Consider the following 14,100-nt stretch of genomic DNA (forward strand, 5'->3'; position numbering starts at 1 on the left):
CCTCCCTCCCTCCCTCTCTCTCGGTATCAGAACCAACTCTGATAGAAGGCTCTTTAAACAACACAGAAGCCAAAGCCCAAGGACTTTTAGGATTCCCCCCAAGAGTCCTTGGTCATAGGTTAAGAAATCACTGAGAATAATATACTTTTGAAGCAATACCTGTTTCTGAACAAGAATCATGCATGCAGGACTGATATTGAAGAAATGTGTGTGAGAGTATAATGGCTCATGCCCCTTCTGATTTGTTGGGCATCCATTCTAACCAGTTGAAAGTATTTTTGAAGATCACCCTTGTGGTCATGGAACCGCAGCACATACAACAGATAAAAGTAGGGCTAATCTGCGGGAAGAAGGGGTAGAAAGGCCAACTTGCTTGTACCTCCTGAAGCAAAATTTTTTTCTCAATGAATGAGTGGGTCCATATCACCAGATCCATCACTCTTCAAAGTCAGTTAACACTAATGGCTCTGCCAACAGCTGGAGGACAACCATTGGCCAAGGAGCTCCCTGGAAAGTTCCTGGAGGGCAAACACTGTGCTGCTGACTAGAAAAATCCATAGATTTAGTAGTCTGGCATGCAGTTGGCAAAGCAAACATTTGTTACTAAAGCTAAAGTGACAGGAAATAAAAAGGCCATTCCACAGGAAGTAGACTCAGAAGTAACAAAGGCAGGGTCTAAACTTTCCTCAAGAAAGAGCTTTGGAACCGCTAGAATGCCTGATCAAGAAATGGACTCGCAGCATAGACTTATATACTACAGGACCGATAATTTCAAACTGATTTTTAAAGCAGCAAACTGCAAATTCTAGATCGAACTCCAGTACATAAAACAACAATGAATGCAATTATCTTCTGACTGAAAGGTGGGTGAACCAGGATCCCCATGTACATATGTCCATTCTCTCCTCCCATAAATTTGACATGTCCTCAGAATCCTAAAGCTCTGTGGACCAATACTGTTAAAAGCACTGCCAGGAGGAATGAAAGATATAACTTTGGCCTAGAAATTTTTAAGGTAGATAGCAATACCTTGACCATAATTGTTATATGTGAACTAAAGCCACAAATAATTTTCAATAACAAAATTATTGTTTTGAAATCACTGAAGTAGACACATACAGCAAACTATCAATAAAAAAATCAGTGCACAAAAGAACTCCAACAAAAGAACTAACTTAAGAAGTTTTTCTTAAGATATATAAAGAATTATATTAGAACCACCACCTGTACCCAGTCTTTTAAAACCCCTAAAATGAACTCCCTTTTAAACTTATCTATATCATAAACCTAAATCCCTGTTTTCTTTTCAAATAACTGAGCCACCAACACTCTGTCATCTTAAATTTTTTGTAAAGAAAAAAATAAATACAATGTAAATTTTTTTTAAATATTAAGTAACAAAAAATTTAAAGACTATGAATCAACTAGTAGTTTGTTCTTTACTCTTTAAAGGGGAGACTAAATGTTCCATTTTTAAATATCTGAGCCTAAAACTTTTTCTAAAGATGCTCAATATTATCGTTAGTAGTGACACAAAGGGAGTTTTAAGGAGCTTAGTTTACACGTTCAGTGTCCATGATTTGAAGGCATCACTATCAGTTTGAAGAGAACGGGGGAGAGAGCACAGCTGGATCCAGGAGAAAGGCCAGATTATTTATGCACCCACAAATTTTTTTCTATCCTTCAATGGTTTAAAAAAATTGTTTGTCTTCCCTTTACAAAGAATAAATACAATTGCACTGCAAGGGGAAAAAGAACTTTCAGCACTGGGAAAATCCTTCCCAAATTTTCAACCACTCAAGAGCCTGGGACTTTTGACCCTACAACCATTGAGGAGCGCGTGTCTGCTGCACATGCCGAGTGAGTATGCCACAGAACCCATACATTCCATCACATTGAGCAAGCACACACAAGCCTCCAAGCTTCCCCCAACAGCCAGCGAGGGGGCATGGGGTGGAGGCTGGCCTGCACACCAGGCACCTTCTAGCCCTGCCCTGCCATCCCTCTGCAAATACAAAGGGGAAGGAGGAAGAGAGAGAGAGAGGAAGTGGCCAGTGCAGGGCCTCATAGAAAGCAATGCAAAACCCTTTGTGGGGCAGGCCAGCTACACGCTACTAGAGTTTTTAAACATCAAAGAAAAGAATAACTTGTGCGAGACACTCCGAGTCCTGCTGCCACCACTGGAATCACTGTCTCTATACACCATCAGCGAGTACCAGTCTTTCCAACATGCTCTGCAATTACAGAGAGAGAACGTACTAGCTACATGACAAATGTCAGTCAGTCGCCTATGCTTCTAAAGCCACCTGCCTTCTTTCTTCCCTCCCTTCCTTCCTTAATAATTGAAGAGGCTAAACTGCATTTTTTCCGTTTTAAACTGTTTCATCATCTACCTCTGACTAAAATAAAGATGCATAAACACTTTACTCCAAAACCTTATCCACACAATGATGAAGAAAAACATTCAGTTTTCAAATATGCATTGTTAAAATCACAAAGATCAGGACAGACTAAAGTATCTCCTTGTGAGACAAAAATTCCTGTCTTCAAATGAGCTTTTTAAAAACATCCTCTATTTCATGAACTGGTTTAAGGTTAACCTGTCCACAGAATCATCACTCAATTACATACTTTTTGCTTTGTTGTTTGACGAGAAAGAGTAAAGAGAATGTATAACGTGGTAATAAGAATGTCTTTTCTGATAATACTTTAAGCTCTATTAAAGGTTCTTGACTGAGAAAAGCCATTTTTTAAATTTCATAATCAATTCATAAAATTATGTTCTTATCAAAAAAGCACCACTTCTATACATAGAAGCAAAACTCTTGAACATCTCCTTGGCAGTATCATTTATTGTATCTGAAGTCCTATTTACTTAAAAAAAAAATCACAAATGCATAAACTTAACTATTGTGTAAACAAGAACATATAAATCTTTCTGCTCCCTTTGCTGTCACTGACTTTTTCATGTGTCAAAAAGGTTTAAATTTTTCTAATGTAAGATGAACTACTTATTTTCCTTTTCCAAAGCATACACATTTTTTAAAATACACAGATAAAAATGCAAACATGCCAAACTTTCTGCAACATTCTAGTTCCTAAACAAAAAAGCCTCAGTTTTTTTTCAGGATTTAAAAAACCTATCTGGGCCAAAAGCACAAATATAGACCCTCCCCCCACATTGCATACATCATTTTAACACTTAACTTTTAACCACAATGGTTTTTAAAAACATCTTTTTATCTTTATATAATTACCAATGCTTCTACGATAGGACTTCTTCAAGAAAGTTTCTTCAAATTATGACCAACACTTTTAGTTCTTTCCATTACACTAAATTAAAAATAGTAAAATTCAGTTCCTTATCTTCCCTCTGTATACATGTAAATTTTATCTCTTATTCTGAGTTACAAAAAATGTACAAAGTTACTCTATAACCTATGTACACATTATCAAACTTCCTACTTTATTGCTAGGGTGCTGTTACTGTATTCAAATTAGATGGACGGCAAGGGTAATATGGCCACTGCTTCTCCCAAGCAGGTTTGGTCAGGTGGAAGGGGGAGTGGCTTTGGAGTCTGAAGCTTTACAGTCCTATCTGTAAAAGATGTGAAAAACAGACCTCTCCCAGCTGTTGTGAGGATAAAATAAGATCCGTAGAAGGCCTAGTCCAGTGCCTAGCACATCAGCTACTCAGGAAGTATTAGTGACTTTTCTTCCTTTTCCCCATGTTCACAGTCAGAGCCCCACGGAACCTACAATACCCCACTCTGAACTGTACTAACTTCAAAGAAATGAAATGCACGGGGACTTGGAAATAATCTTCTTTCACCTATTTTTTCTTGGTAATTCCTTCCTCCCTCCTCCCCCCACCACCATACACATATGATAGCACACAAAAGTTAAAGGATACAAGAGGAAAAGAGCAGAAATAGTTTACAATTAAGGGGAATGGACTGCACTTCACATGCTTAGGTATTTACTATGTTTTTGAGTGATTGTTATCATTAATGAAGAAGCCTGAGAAAACTTGATGGATGCTATCCTATTAACACCCCTTCCATCCCCACAGAAGGAACCAAAGGCTATACTCTCTACAGAGAGTGAAGCAGAGAGAGAGACACCAAATGTGGGGAAAGACCTGGCAGCTACCAAGAAACATTTAAACCAAAACACGGTTCTGCCCTCCAGCAATGTGTTGGCGGAAACCTGTGAAGACCCCACCCTAGCCTTTCATTTACCACAGGGCACTTTCATTCACCAGGCCTACCTATGGGATTTGTGTGGCTCAGATGTTGAAAGAAACGTCTTTCTTGACAATGTCCTATTTCATAACACAAGGAATGCAACCCTGAAAAAAGCATGTAACAACAACAAAATCCAACCTGTGTCGTTAGGCATGCTCCCCATTTCTGTCTAAGGGCAAGCATGGTGACGGGAGGAGGTAATGCTGCTGGTAATTTTAAAATCACCTCTGTTTCTAATTATTTTTTTCTATAAAACTGTAACAACATATAGATCATGCAGATTGATGTAAGAATAAGATCGCTGTAAAGGGTCATTCACAAACAAACCTGCTTTCATGTATTTCCCTAAGTAAGTCCTGAACGGCAGGCACCCTCTGAAGCTTATAACACTCAGGTGGCTTCTTCAATTAAAAACAGTAAATGTAGGTGAGACACACTAGACTGGAACCCAGAAGTCCTGAGCTCTGGCCTTACCTTCAGTATTTAACAGCCATGAGGCCTTAGGCAAATTACTAAATTTCTCTGAGACTGAGTTTTCTTATCTGAAAAATAGGGATAATGTTAACTGACCTATCTTCTTCACATAATTATTATTTGAAATAAATGAAAATGTGTGGAAGAGGCTGTGGCATCACTACTACCATACGAATATAAGATGCAGCAGGTACATAAAAATACATGTATCTCCCTGAGATGATGTTACTGATATTATTTACACATCAACACATGGAATTATGAAAACAGCCTTTCTGATCACATTTAAAACAAAAATTAAAACTCCAAGCTTCCCATTAAGGCAAATTCTCATATGCTGGTACACATTAATTATACAATAATAAGAAAAACTAAAAATATTCTCAATACAATGGTCCCATACATGTTTTCCTGGCCACTAGGTACATTTCTTATAATACAGGTAAATATTAGAAAGTCTAAAACATGCATCAGAACTTTTAACTTTCATTTATTGGTCCTACTTATTCAAATGCCTATTTTATGAAATGTTATGATAGTGACAAAATGGGAAAATTCTATCTAAATGTTCACATTTTAAGAAACAGAGTGGAGAATAGATAAATAACCAGGAAATTCAGGAATAAACAAACAAAAGGTATCTCAAAAATGCAAGCTTATTATTTAGTGAGAATCAGATACTTGGAGAAGAGACATAAACTTATTAAATGATGGACATCTGATGAGCTTTTAAACTTGACTGTCTGCTATTAATGCAAAGGCATTCATTTTCTTTGGTCTACTTACTGTACACCTCAATATGCCATCAAACTCTAAACCAAACTAAAGATACAGCTATTACATTCCCCCTCCTCTTCAAAAGCCAAAGCAACAGAATCTGAATTTCTTTGTAAGAGAAAATAATTTTTCTTCACTATTTTATGGAAAGACCAGACTCAAGTCCATGATCAAAACAGGAAAAGTAAAACCTTAAAAATAATGCTCTGAGCACTCTGCAATTTTACTGCCCGAAATAGAACCCATACAGTCCATGCCACCAAATGAAAATTACAAGTTTGTAAGCATGAAGTCAAATTATAAAGTAAAAGATTTTTTAAAAAAATTTAATGGTGATAAATGGGAGGAAAGACTGTTAACTGGTGTTTATTTTTATTTGCTATTATGTTTTCTTCAATGACAGTGTTTTGAATGACAACCCAAACTAATTTGAGCGTGAACTTGAGTGTTCAAAAGATAAACCTTGACTAATAAATTATTTGGGCATGTTCTAGTAAACAGAACTGTCTCATCCTTCAAATTAGAAATTAATCATAACTGCTGAGAGATTATGCTTTTGACTAGAAGTTTTAGAAAATTGGTTTAAAACATTGGTTTAGTCAAGCCCCACCTTTCTTCTTTAACACCAAAAAAAGACATCAAAGACACCTTCAGTGGTATTTAAATAGAATTTTTAAAAATATATTTTTGAATTTTATAATTCAACTTTTTAACAGACTCCAAAGAAACCAGTTCAATACTGTGCTTCTTCTAATGAAACTGATTTCCTCAGGGTACTTTTGTTTTCCAAAATAATGTACTGCCTTCCACAATATAGAATTTCTAAATGAAAATGTATATCCAAATTTTGAATTTTCTAACACTTAAAAAATGGCTTACAGAGCATTAAAACCTTCACAGAGTCACTTGGCTAACTGTATTAGTGAGAGGTGCTAGCCAAGCAAAAATGAAGGAGAGTAGATTTTGCATTGGATGGTCCTTCCAGCAGCATGTTCACTAAAGAAGCCACTACAGGTGCCTGTGCCCTGGCTTCTACAAGGTTAACCTCCAACAAGAGTTATACATCACTCAAGGCAAATATCATTGCATCTGATTCCCTCTGCCACAAGGTTCAAATGCCTAGTGATTTTTGTTTGCCTTTTCAGGACTGAAATCCAGAGCAATTATTGCTCAATTAAAGATTTCCTCCTCTTCCCTTTTAACAGCATCTGTCTGAAACTAATGTCACCCACAAAATACACAAGTACACATACACCCAAGCACACACACCCCACTGAATCAGAGATGACACACTTAGCTCAAACAATATCTTCTAACAACTCTGACCAATTGCTCATGTACTTTTGAAGATTTCATCAGCAGACTTGGAAGAGTGATTCAACAGTAGACAGCAAATAATTATAAAGTTGAAAAGTATCAAATATGTATAAATAGTTCACATAGAAATCTGATTTTCATAGCTTTTTTGAGTTTATGTAAATGTGCCCAAGTTACTATCCTTTTATGCACATTTCATCATTTATATCCTCTGGTTTAAAAATTGGAGCAACCTCCATAAAATAAAAACATTTACTCAAAATAACAGTGAAATGTTAATTTGATATGCAATTAGTTATAAATCTAATGTCCTTTTAAAAAAACTTCTTGGAAAATGTATTGTACTTTAGATCATTGCATATAAAAGCAATTGTACAAATATTACTAATCTTCTCTCATTCTCTCTATATAAATAATAACCTCAGGTTAACATAATAAAAAGCAAAACTGAGACCATCCTCCCTTACTGGTCAACTTATACCCAGTCATAATTACAAGGAAACATCACTATTTTAAAAAACACAATTTGGTAAAAGTATTACACCCCATCAAATCACCTTTCAGAATTAATGTTTGAGTGTTTAGCCATTTAATACTTCTATAAATTGCTACAATTTAAAATTGATATGAATTTGGAGAATTGGAAAATGAAGCAGTATATAAAATCCATTTTGATTTGTAGATTTCGATGATTTATATTAATATATAGTGTAAAAATATCAACTGATCAGTCTTTTAAAAACAAAGTAGAATTTTAAATCTATGTTGTCATCTGAATTATCAAGCACTTTTTTTTCTTTACTGCTTTTATTTTCATTCTAATCTCTTAAAGGTCATAAAAGTATGTAATTCTCTGATATTACCTAGAACCATATGAAAAATTTATTAGTTTTTTTAAAAATGGGAAACTAAATGTCCCACTCAAAGCCAAATCAAAAGTAACGTGATAGTCTGATATAAATTTTATATTAACATGTTATATCCACACATGAAATCTATATAATTAAATCGAGATATTAATTTCTAATTCAACAAATTCTTGATATAGGAGGCTACCGTATGATTTTAACCTAATAAAGTATTTTCTGTCACTACAAAATTAAAAATTGATGCAGCAAAAGCCTTTGTTGCACGAAGGGCTTGAGGTTGGGGTTTTTTTTTTTTTGGTATTTAATTCAACTATACACAATGTAGTACATACAAGCAAAACACAATTGAGATACTGTTTTCTTTAACATTCCTATAGGAGACCAAATTCATTTGCATTGGAGAGAACACAATTACTGATTTTTAAGTCATGAAAGACAAATTCATAGCTTTTTCCTACACTACCTCATAGTATTCACACCATCTCAGTAAAAGCATGTCTAGCACCACTTAGTTACTTCCTAGAAGTGGGCAGAAACTGCATTTTTCAAAGTTTTGTTTCTCACAGAATCATTCAACTTTAGTTACAAAGCACATTAAGGTTAGCCTATGTATTAGCTGCAGTGTATGTGTGTGCATGTATGTAGATAAAGAGTGTGTGAGTGTGTGTGTGTGTGTGTGTGTGTGTGTGTGTGTGTGTGTGAGAACCTCAACTCTCATCAACATCAAAAATGAAATTTCTATCAAGGAAATGTTCACAATTCTCAACAGAACTTGAAAGCTCTTACCAGTTTTTACCTCTTTAAGAAATCTTTGATTCATATATACTAACAAGAAATATGAATAGAGAAAAAAAAATCCAAAGATTTTTATTCAACAGAGCCTGCAACCAACTTAAGAAGTAAGAGAACTAGATGGCTTGTACATGGTTTACATTACAATAACTTGTAGTTAATAAGAATTAAACACGTGGCAAAAAGAAAAAAAAATTTCTACCTGAGCGACCTGAGAAAATAATGGTATCTAGTCTGTCTACTATAATAGTACATATAAAATGATGCTAGAATGATATCTAACAAAAGATCCAATTGGTAAGCAAATGGCACGCCAATAATTTCATAACTTAAAAACATCTCCTCCCAAAGTATCATTAGCTTTAAAAAAAAAATCTATTGGAATGTAGACATTAAAACTGGTTCTGGAGAACAGAAAGAAATCAGAACAATATAAAGAAAATGAGCACTCAATTGTTGAATGATTTTTTTTTTTAAGCAAGCAAGCAATGACTATGAATTGTTTTCTTCACATTTTCACTTCAGCTAACACAAAACACCACATACAGAACTGACTTAATGCGGACAAATTTACCCCTAACTTGTTAATTTTCATGGAAATGCAACAAAAGAACACCAAAACAGTCACCATATAACATAAAAGCTTTGGTTTCAAATGTCCCAGTACCCTGCTTTTTAAAAGCCACCACCGTGGTAATGCCCTATACACGAGACACAGCCAGCTAGCTGCTTCATCCCAAGAGTCAGCTCAGTGCTGTCTCCCCCCTAGCCTGCAGTACAAGTAACTAATTTCTACAGTTTTAAACTAATAAAGGAAAGGGGAAAAAAACATTAAAACCACCCAATCAGAAATGATGTAACTCCCTACAGCAGCAGCTTATGCATACATTTGGTATGTCAGACGTCTTCAGTGTAGTGAATCACACAGCGCAGTTTAATCTATCTCCTAGGTATTTCATATCACCCACATGTTCAAAGAAATCCTGTGCTAATAGGACTTTTTAAGTCCTAAATTGCTCTTTATTTAATTAATACTAAAAATTTGGGAAATATTTTTAATTCTGAACTCTTGTATAAACACCATAAAATTATTTCAATGGCAATCCAGCTAACAGCAATTACTTCTGCATTTTGAAACAAAAAAGTCAAAAAGTAGTAAGTTTGTGAGACATTTCAGGCGATGTTAATAACTTTAGATAAACTAGTATTCCACTTATTTTGCAACATTAAATAATTACTTTGCAACTTGAAATGAGATATCAACCCATCAAATTTTAAAAAGTAGTGATATTTACTAACTATAACCCTTAAAAGGACTCAAAACAGCTATATAGCCAACAGAATTAGGCATTCATAGAAACATAGCCCATCAAATATTTTGGGTGGTTCTTTCAAACCCTGTTCAATATATTCAAATTTTCAAGTGTTGTAAGATGAGTAGTTTAAACTTACAATAAATACTTAATATATCAGGAAGCTACAACTTGGGTGTCTCAAGCAAAAAATAATTTTAATGAAAAGTATACACATTTAGAATACTTAATTGAAAAACCAATCGGTTACACATTACATCTTTTCAATTAGAGAGAACTGGCTTAATATTACACATGCAACTGCAAATCATAACTTTTACCTCTTTTTTTTTAAGTATTAGTTTCCTGATAACGCCACAGAATCATTTGCAAACAAAAGCTATCCTGCTGCTTACTTAAAAATAAAATATATCTGCAAATGTGCACACAATTTTTAAAAACCACTTTAAAAAAAATATGTAAGTATTTATAAAATTAGGATAGTTTGTTTTAAAATCTTTTCAATCTTGGCAAAAATCAAGTGGTTACACTATTGAGTATCAGATTGTAAAGGTGGTAAATCAAAGACTTCACTTAGAGTCTCTCCAATTCAGCTACTTAATGACTAATGGTGAAGAAATGTATGTGAATAGGATATAAACTAAGTTACGACACACAGGAGAAAAAAAATCTAGAATGAGTAATAAAGGGCCCAAATTTAAAGTCCACAATAAACTTTAAACAAGGATGTTCTCTTTCATTCTCTCCTCATACAGATATTTCTCATGTAAGTAAAGCACTGGAGAAATCCAACCTCCACAAACCTTTTTACTCCTTCCTTAACAACAATGCACTTAAATATAACTATAGATTTCAGAGTGGTATCTGTTTAGCCTCAAACATATCTTAAAAACAGCAACAACAACAAAACTCTCAGAAGCAATAAATCAGTAGTCACAGTGACTACAAAAGTCTGGCTTTTCACTGGTATCCTATCCACACAACCCAGCTTTTAGAGTGCTATGCAAAATATTGACCTATTACTGAATTATTGTATTATTCAACATTAAGCTATTTAAAAAAGAAAACTAATTAATCGCGAGGTTTAGTTAAGCAATTTGGCTGACAGTAAATATTTACTCTTAACATCTCACAGGAAGTCTTGACAAAAATTTGTTGCCATTTTGCTGGGGGTAGGGGTGGGAGGCAAGTTTTGATAAACAAGTTGAATAGTCCCTGCGAATTTAACATAGCTAATGTTCGACACCCCTTATCCCCAATAAGGCACCAGATATTTTCCAAGACCAGTAAACACCTTATATAATGAAAGTAAAAACTGTAACTTTCTAAACTATGTTATCTCCCCTAACAAAACAAACAAAAGCCTTTTTTAAAACGACAAACGCACATTTTTAAAAACTGAGTGTATGTTTTTACTTATACGTAAGCCCGACCACAATATAACTAAGCAAAATATATTTACCTGAGCTTTTTAGAGACTGAGTAATCAACTTCCATGATTTTCCCATGCAATTCCACTTTACCTTTAAAACAGAAATTAAAGCACTCAGAACCTTCCTTGTAGGAAACCGCCGGGGGTCTAGGAGGGGCACGTACAGAACTCTACGCTCTGGCTCCGCCTTCGGGCGCCCTCAAGGGGTCTCCTACCCGGCTCCAGCTGGGCAAACTTGGTTCCCAGTGGGAAAAAAGATGGGCGCCCCGAGTCTCGGGACGAGGTGGGAAGGGTGCGAGCCCGGATCCGACCCCAGGTATAGCTGTGGGTGGCATTACCGGAAAAACAAATTTAATAAAGAGCGGCGCCAATTTGAAAGGATGAGCTCATTTGAAACTCAAGCTGCAGGGCTGGCGCGGCCCCGCTTCTCTCGGCCCCCACTTCTCCATTCCGCTAACCGGGTCCCGAAGACTCCACTGCGCTCCCCTCCCCGCCCTCTCCTTCTCGTGGCCCCCCCAGAAGACGCGCAGAAGCCCTTTGGGGTCCGCTGCTGCGAGAGCCCAGTCCCTACCGGCTTCTGGGTGTCACCTTGGCCTCGCCGCCGCCCCGCCCCCACCCCGCGCGCTAGTGGGGAAGGGGCTCCGGCCCGGCCCGGGTTCGGGGGGCACAGGCTCATGGTCTGGGGGCGAGCGCAGCTCCCCGCGGTGCGTGTGCGAGAGGGAGAGTTGGTGAGTGCGCGCGCGCGCGAGTGTGTGTGTCGCTCTCCGTCTCCCGTCTGGAGGGCTCCAGAGCGCTCGCGGGCCCCCCGGTCTCCTCTTTCCCGGTTCTCAGCCCGGGCCCCCACCGAGTTGAGACAGGGCACCTCGTAAAAAGGTGCTTCTGGCCGAGCGGGAGGCGGGGGGACAGGCGGCGGAAAGCCCCCAGCCCCGAGTTCTTCTTAATAAAATCGGACAAAAAATTCAGAGAAAAATAGGAGCGCTTGAGAGACGAGCGAGAGGGGACTGAGGTTCGGGAGAGGACCGAGAGAGATGTGCCGTCGTGCATGGGTTGGGGGAGCCTCGAAACCTCGGAGGGGGGTCATCAGGGTGGCGCCAAGGGGGTGCAGAAAGTGGGGGGCCGCGGGGCTAGCTGGGGAGGGGGCTCGAAAGGAGAGTGCGGCTCTGGGGACGCCAGAGGGCGAGAGGTCCTGGGCACGAGGCACGCGAAGGGGTAAGGTCCGGTCAAGCGAGGAGATGCAAGATTTGAGGGGTCCCGGACAAAGGGGGTGACAGGAAGGTCAGGGAAGAGGGGGAACGGGGGCTCTCTAACGATGGGGGTGGGGAACTCTAGAGACCATCTCCGGGAGTCAGGGGAACGAGGGTGCTCCCAGAAAACGAGCTAGCCTCGGGGACCCTCGGGGCGGCACAGGGGTCCCAGGGCTGCGGCTCGGAGGGCAAGGGGTGAGTCGGAGGCATGGGGGGAGGGGAGCGCGCCGTCCCAGGAGCGGGCTGGCCATCAGAGTTGAGGGTCTGGTGCTTGGAAGTGAGCGTGCGGGCGCGTGAGCCCCCGCCGGGCGCCGCCCGCCGGGCTCGGCCTCCCTCCCGGCGCCGTCCCGGCCGGAGCTGCGAGAGGCGGGGGGAGGGGGACAGCATCGAGTGCTCACCCGAGAGGGTCTCGATGGCGCGGATGGCCCAGTTCTGGTCGGGGTAGTCCACGAAGGCGTAGCCGGACTTGAGCAGGACCTGTCCCGCCAGGGGCAGCTTCCTGTCCCCGAAGAGCTGCCGGAGGTCGTCGGCAGTGACGGCGGGGCTCAGGTTCCCGATGTAAAGCTTGTTCATCATCCGTCTCTTCCCCGAGAGCCCGCGGCTCCCCCGGCCCGGTACCCGGCGCTCCTCGCCTCCTCCGCTGCCCTCGTCTCGCCTCCTCCTCCTCCTCCTCCTCCCCCCCTCAGCCTGGCTCCCCCCACCGCGGCCGCCCGGCCCGCCCGGGGGCAGAGGCAGAGGCGGAGGCGGGGACTCAGCGCGGCTGCCTCCTCGGGGCAGAGTCCCGGGCCGGGCGGCGGCGCGCGGACAAAGCGCTCTCTCTGCCTCTCTCTCGCTCTCCCTCTCCCTCTCAAGGCGGTGGCGGGAGGAGGAGCAGCGGCGGGCGGCGGCAGCGCACCCCGCGTGTGTCTGTGTGAGAGTTTGTACGGGCGTGTGCGCAGCCGAGAGTGAGCGAGCGAGCGAGCGCCCCCTCCCCGCCCCGCCCCGCTGCGCCCCTCGCCTCGCGCCCCCAGCGCTCCGAGCGCTCCGCGCGCCTCTCTGGGCTCCTGCCCGGCGCTCAGCGGGCGGAAGCGAGTCGCGGCCCGGGGCCGCGGCTCCCGGGCGCCAGAACCCGGGGCCGGCGAGGCGCAGAGAGGCCAGGCGAGCTGCAGGGCGGAGAAGGCGCACCCCGGGCGCGGGCGGCAGTGCGCGAGGGGGCGCGGGGGAGCGGCGGGGAGCCGCAGGCGTGGGAGGGAGAGGGGCCGCGGGAGAGCGTGGAAAGGGGGTGTGCGCAAGGTGGACCGGATGTGAGCGCGCGGCGGCCAGGGCGCGCGGGGAGGTGTGTCTCGGAGGTGAGACGCGAGGGCAGGCTGGGAGACAACAACTTTCTCGCGGCGAGTTAGGCGAGTCTGGCGCTCGGCGCGTTCCCGTGCGGAGCGCTCGCTCCGAGACCCTCTCCGCGCCCTGCTCTCCGGGGCGACCGGGCAGCGCGTGTGGTCGAGGGATCGCGGACTGGAGTCGGGACGCTTGGGGACCCTCACGGACTGTGCACCCCGGGGAAGTTGCTCCGACCCGTGTGGGGAGACGAGAGGCCAGAGCAGAGTCACATCCCCTCCGCCTGCTCCCGGTGCGCCCGGAACCCCGCGGCGGGCGGCAGCC

General features: G+C 41.6%; 1 protein-coding gene across 4 annotated transcripts in view; it reads right to left on the minus strand.

Moving 5' to 3' along the window:
• The window catches only part of IGF2BP2 (insulin like growth factor 2 mRNA binding protein 2), a 173,043-nt gene extending 159,903 nt beyond the window's left edge, over positions 1-13,140 (minus strand). For 2 of the 4 annotated variants that reach the window (XM_019624037.1, XM_019624029.1), the window contains exons 1-2: positions 12,864-13,140; positions 11,252-11,312 (exon numbers count right to left, since the gene is read on the minus strand). In XM_019624037.1, coding sequence (XP_019479582.1) covers positions 11,252-11,312; positions 12,864-13,041 — 239 coding nt within the window. In that variant the 5' untranslated portion in view covers positions 13,042-13,140. Of the gene's footprint in view, positions 1-11,251; positions 11,313-12,863 lie in introns of those variants that run through there. The other 2 variants (XM_019624051.1, XM_019624044.1) reach the window with 2 other exon arrangements.
• Between the last annotated feature and the right edge of the window lie 960 nt (positions 13,141-14,100).

Source organism: Hipposideros armiger, unplaced genomic scaffold (genome assembly GCF_001890085.2).
Source record: "Hipposideros armiger isolate ML-2016 unplaced genomic scaffold, ASM189008v1 scaffold_14, whole genome shotgun sequence".
In the NCBI taxonomy this organism is placed as follows: Eukaryota; Metazoa; Chordata; class Mammalia; order Chiroptera; family Hipposideridae; genus Hipposideros; species Hipposideros armiger.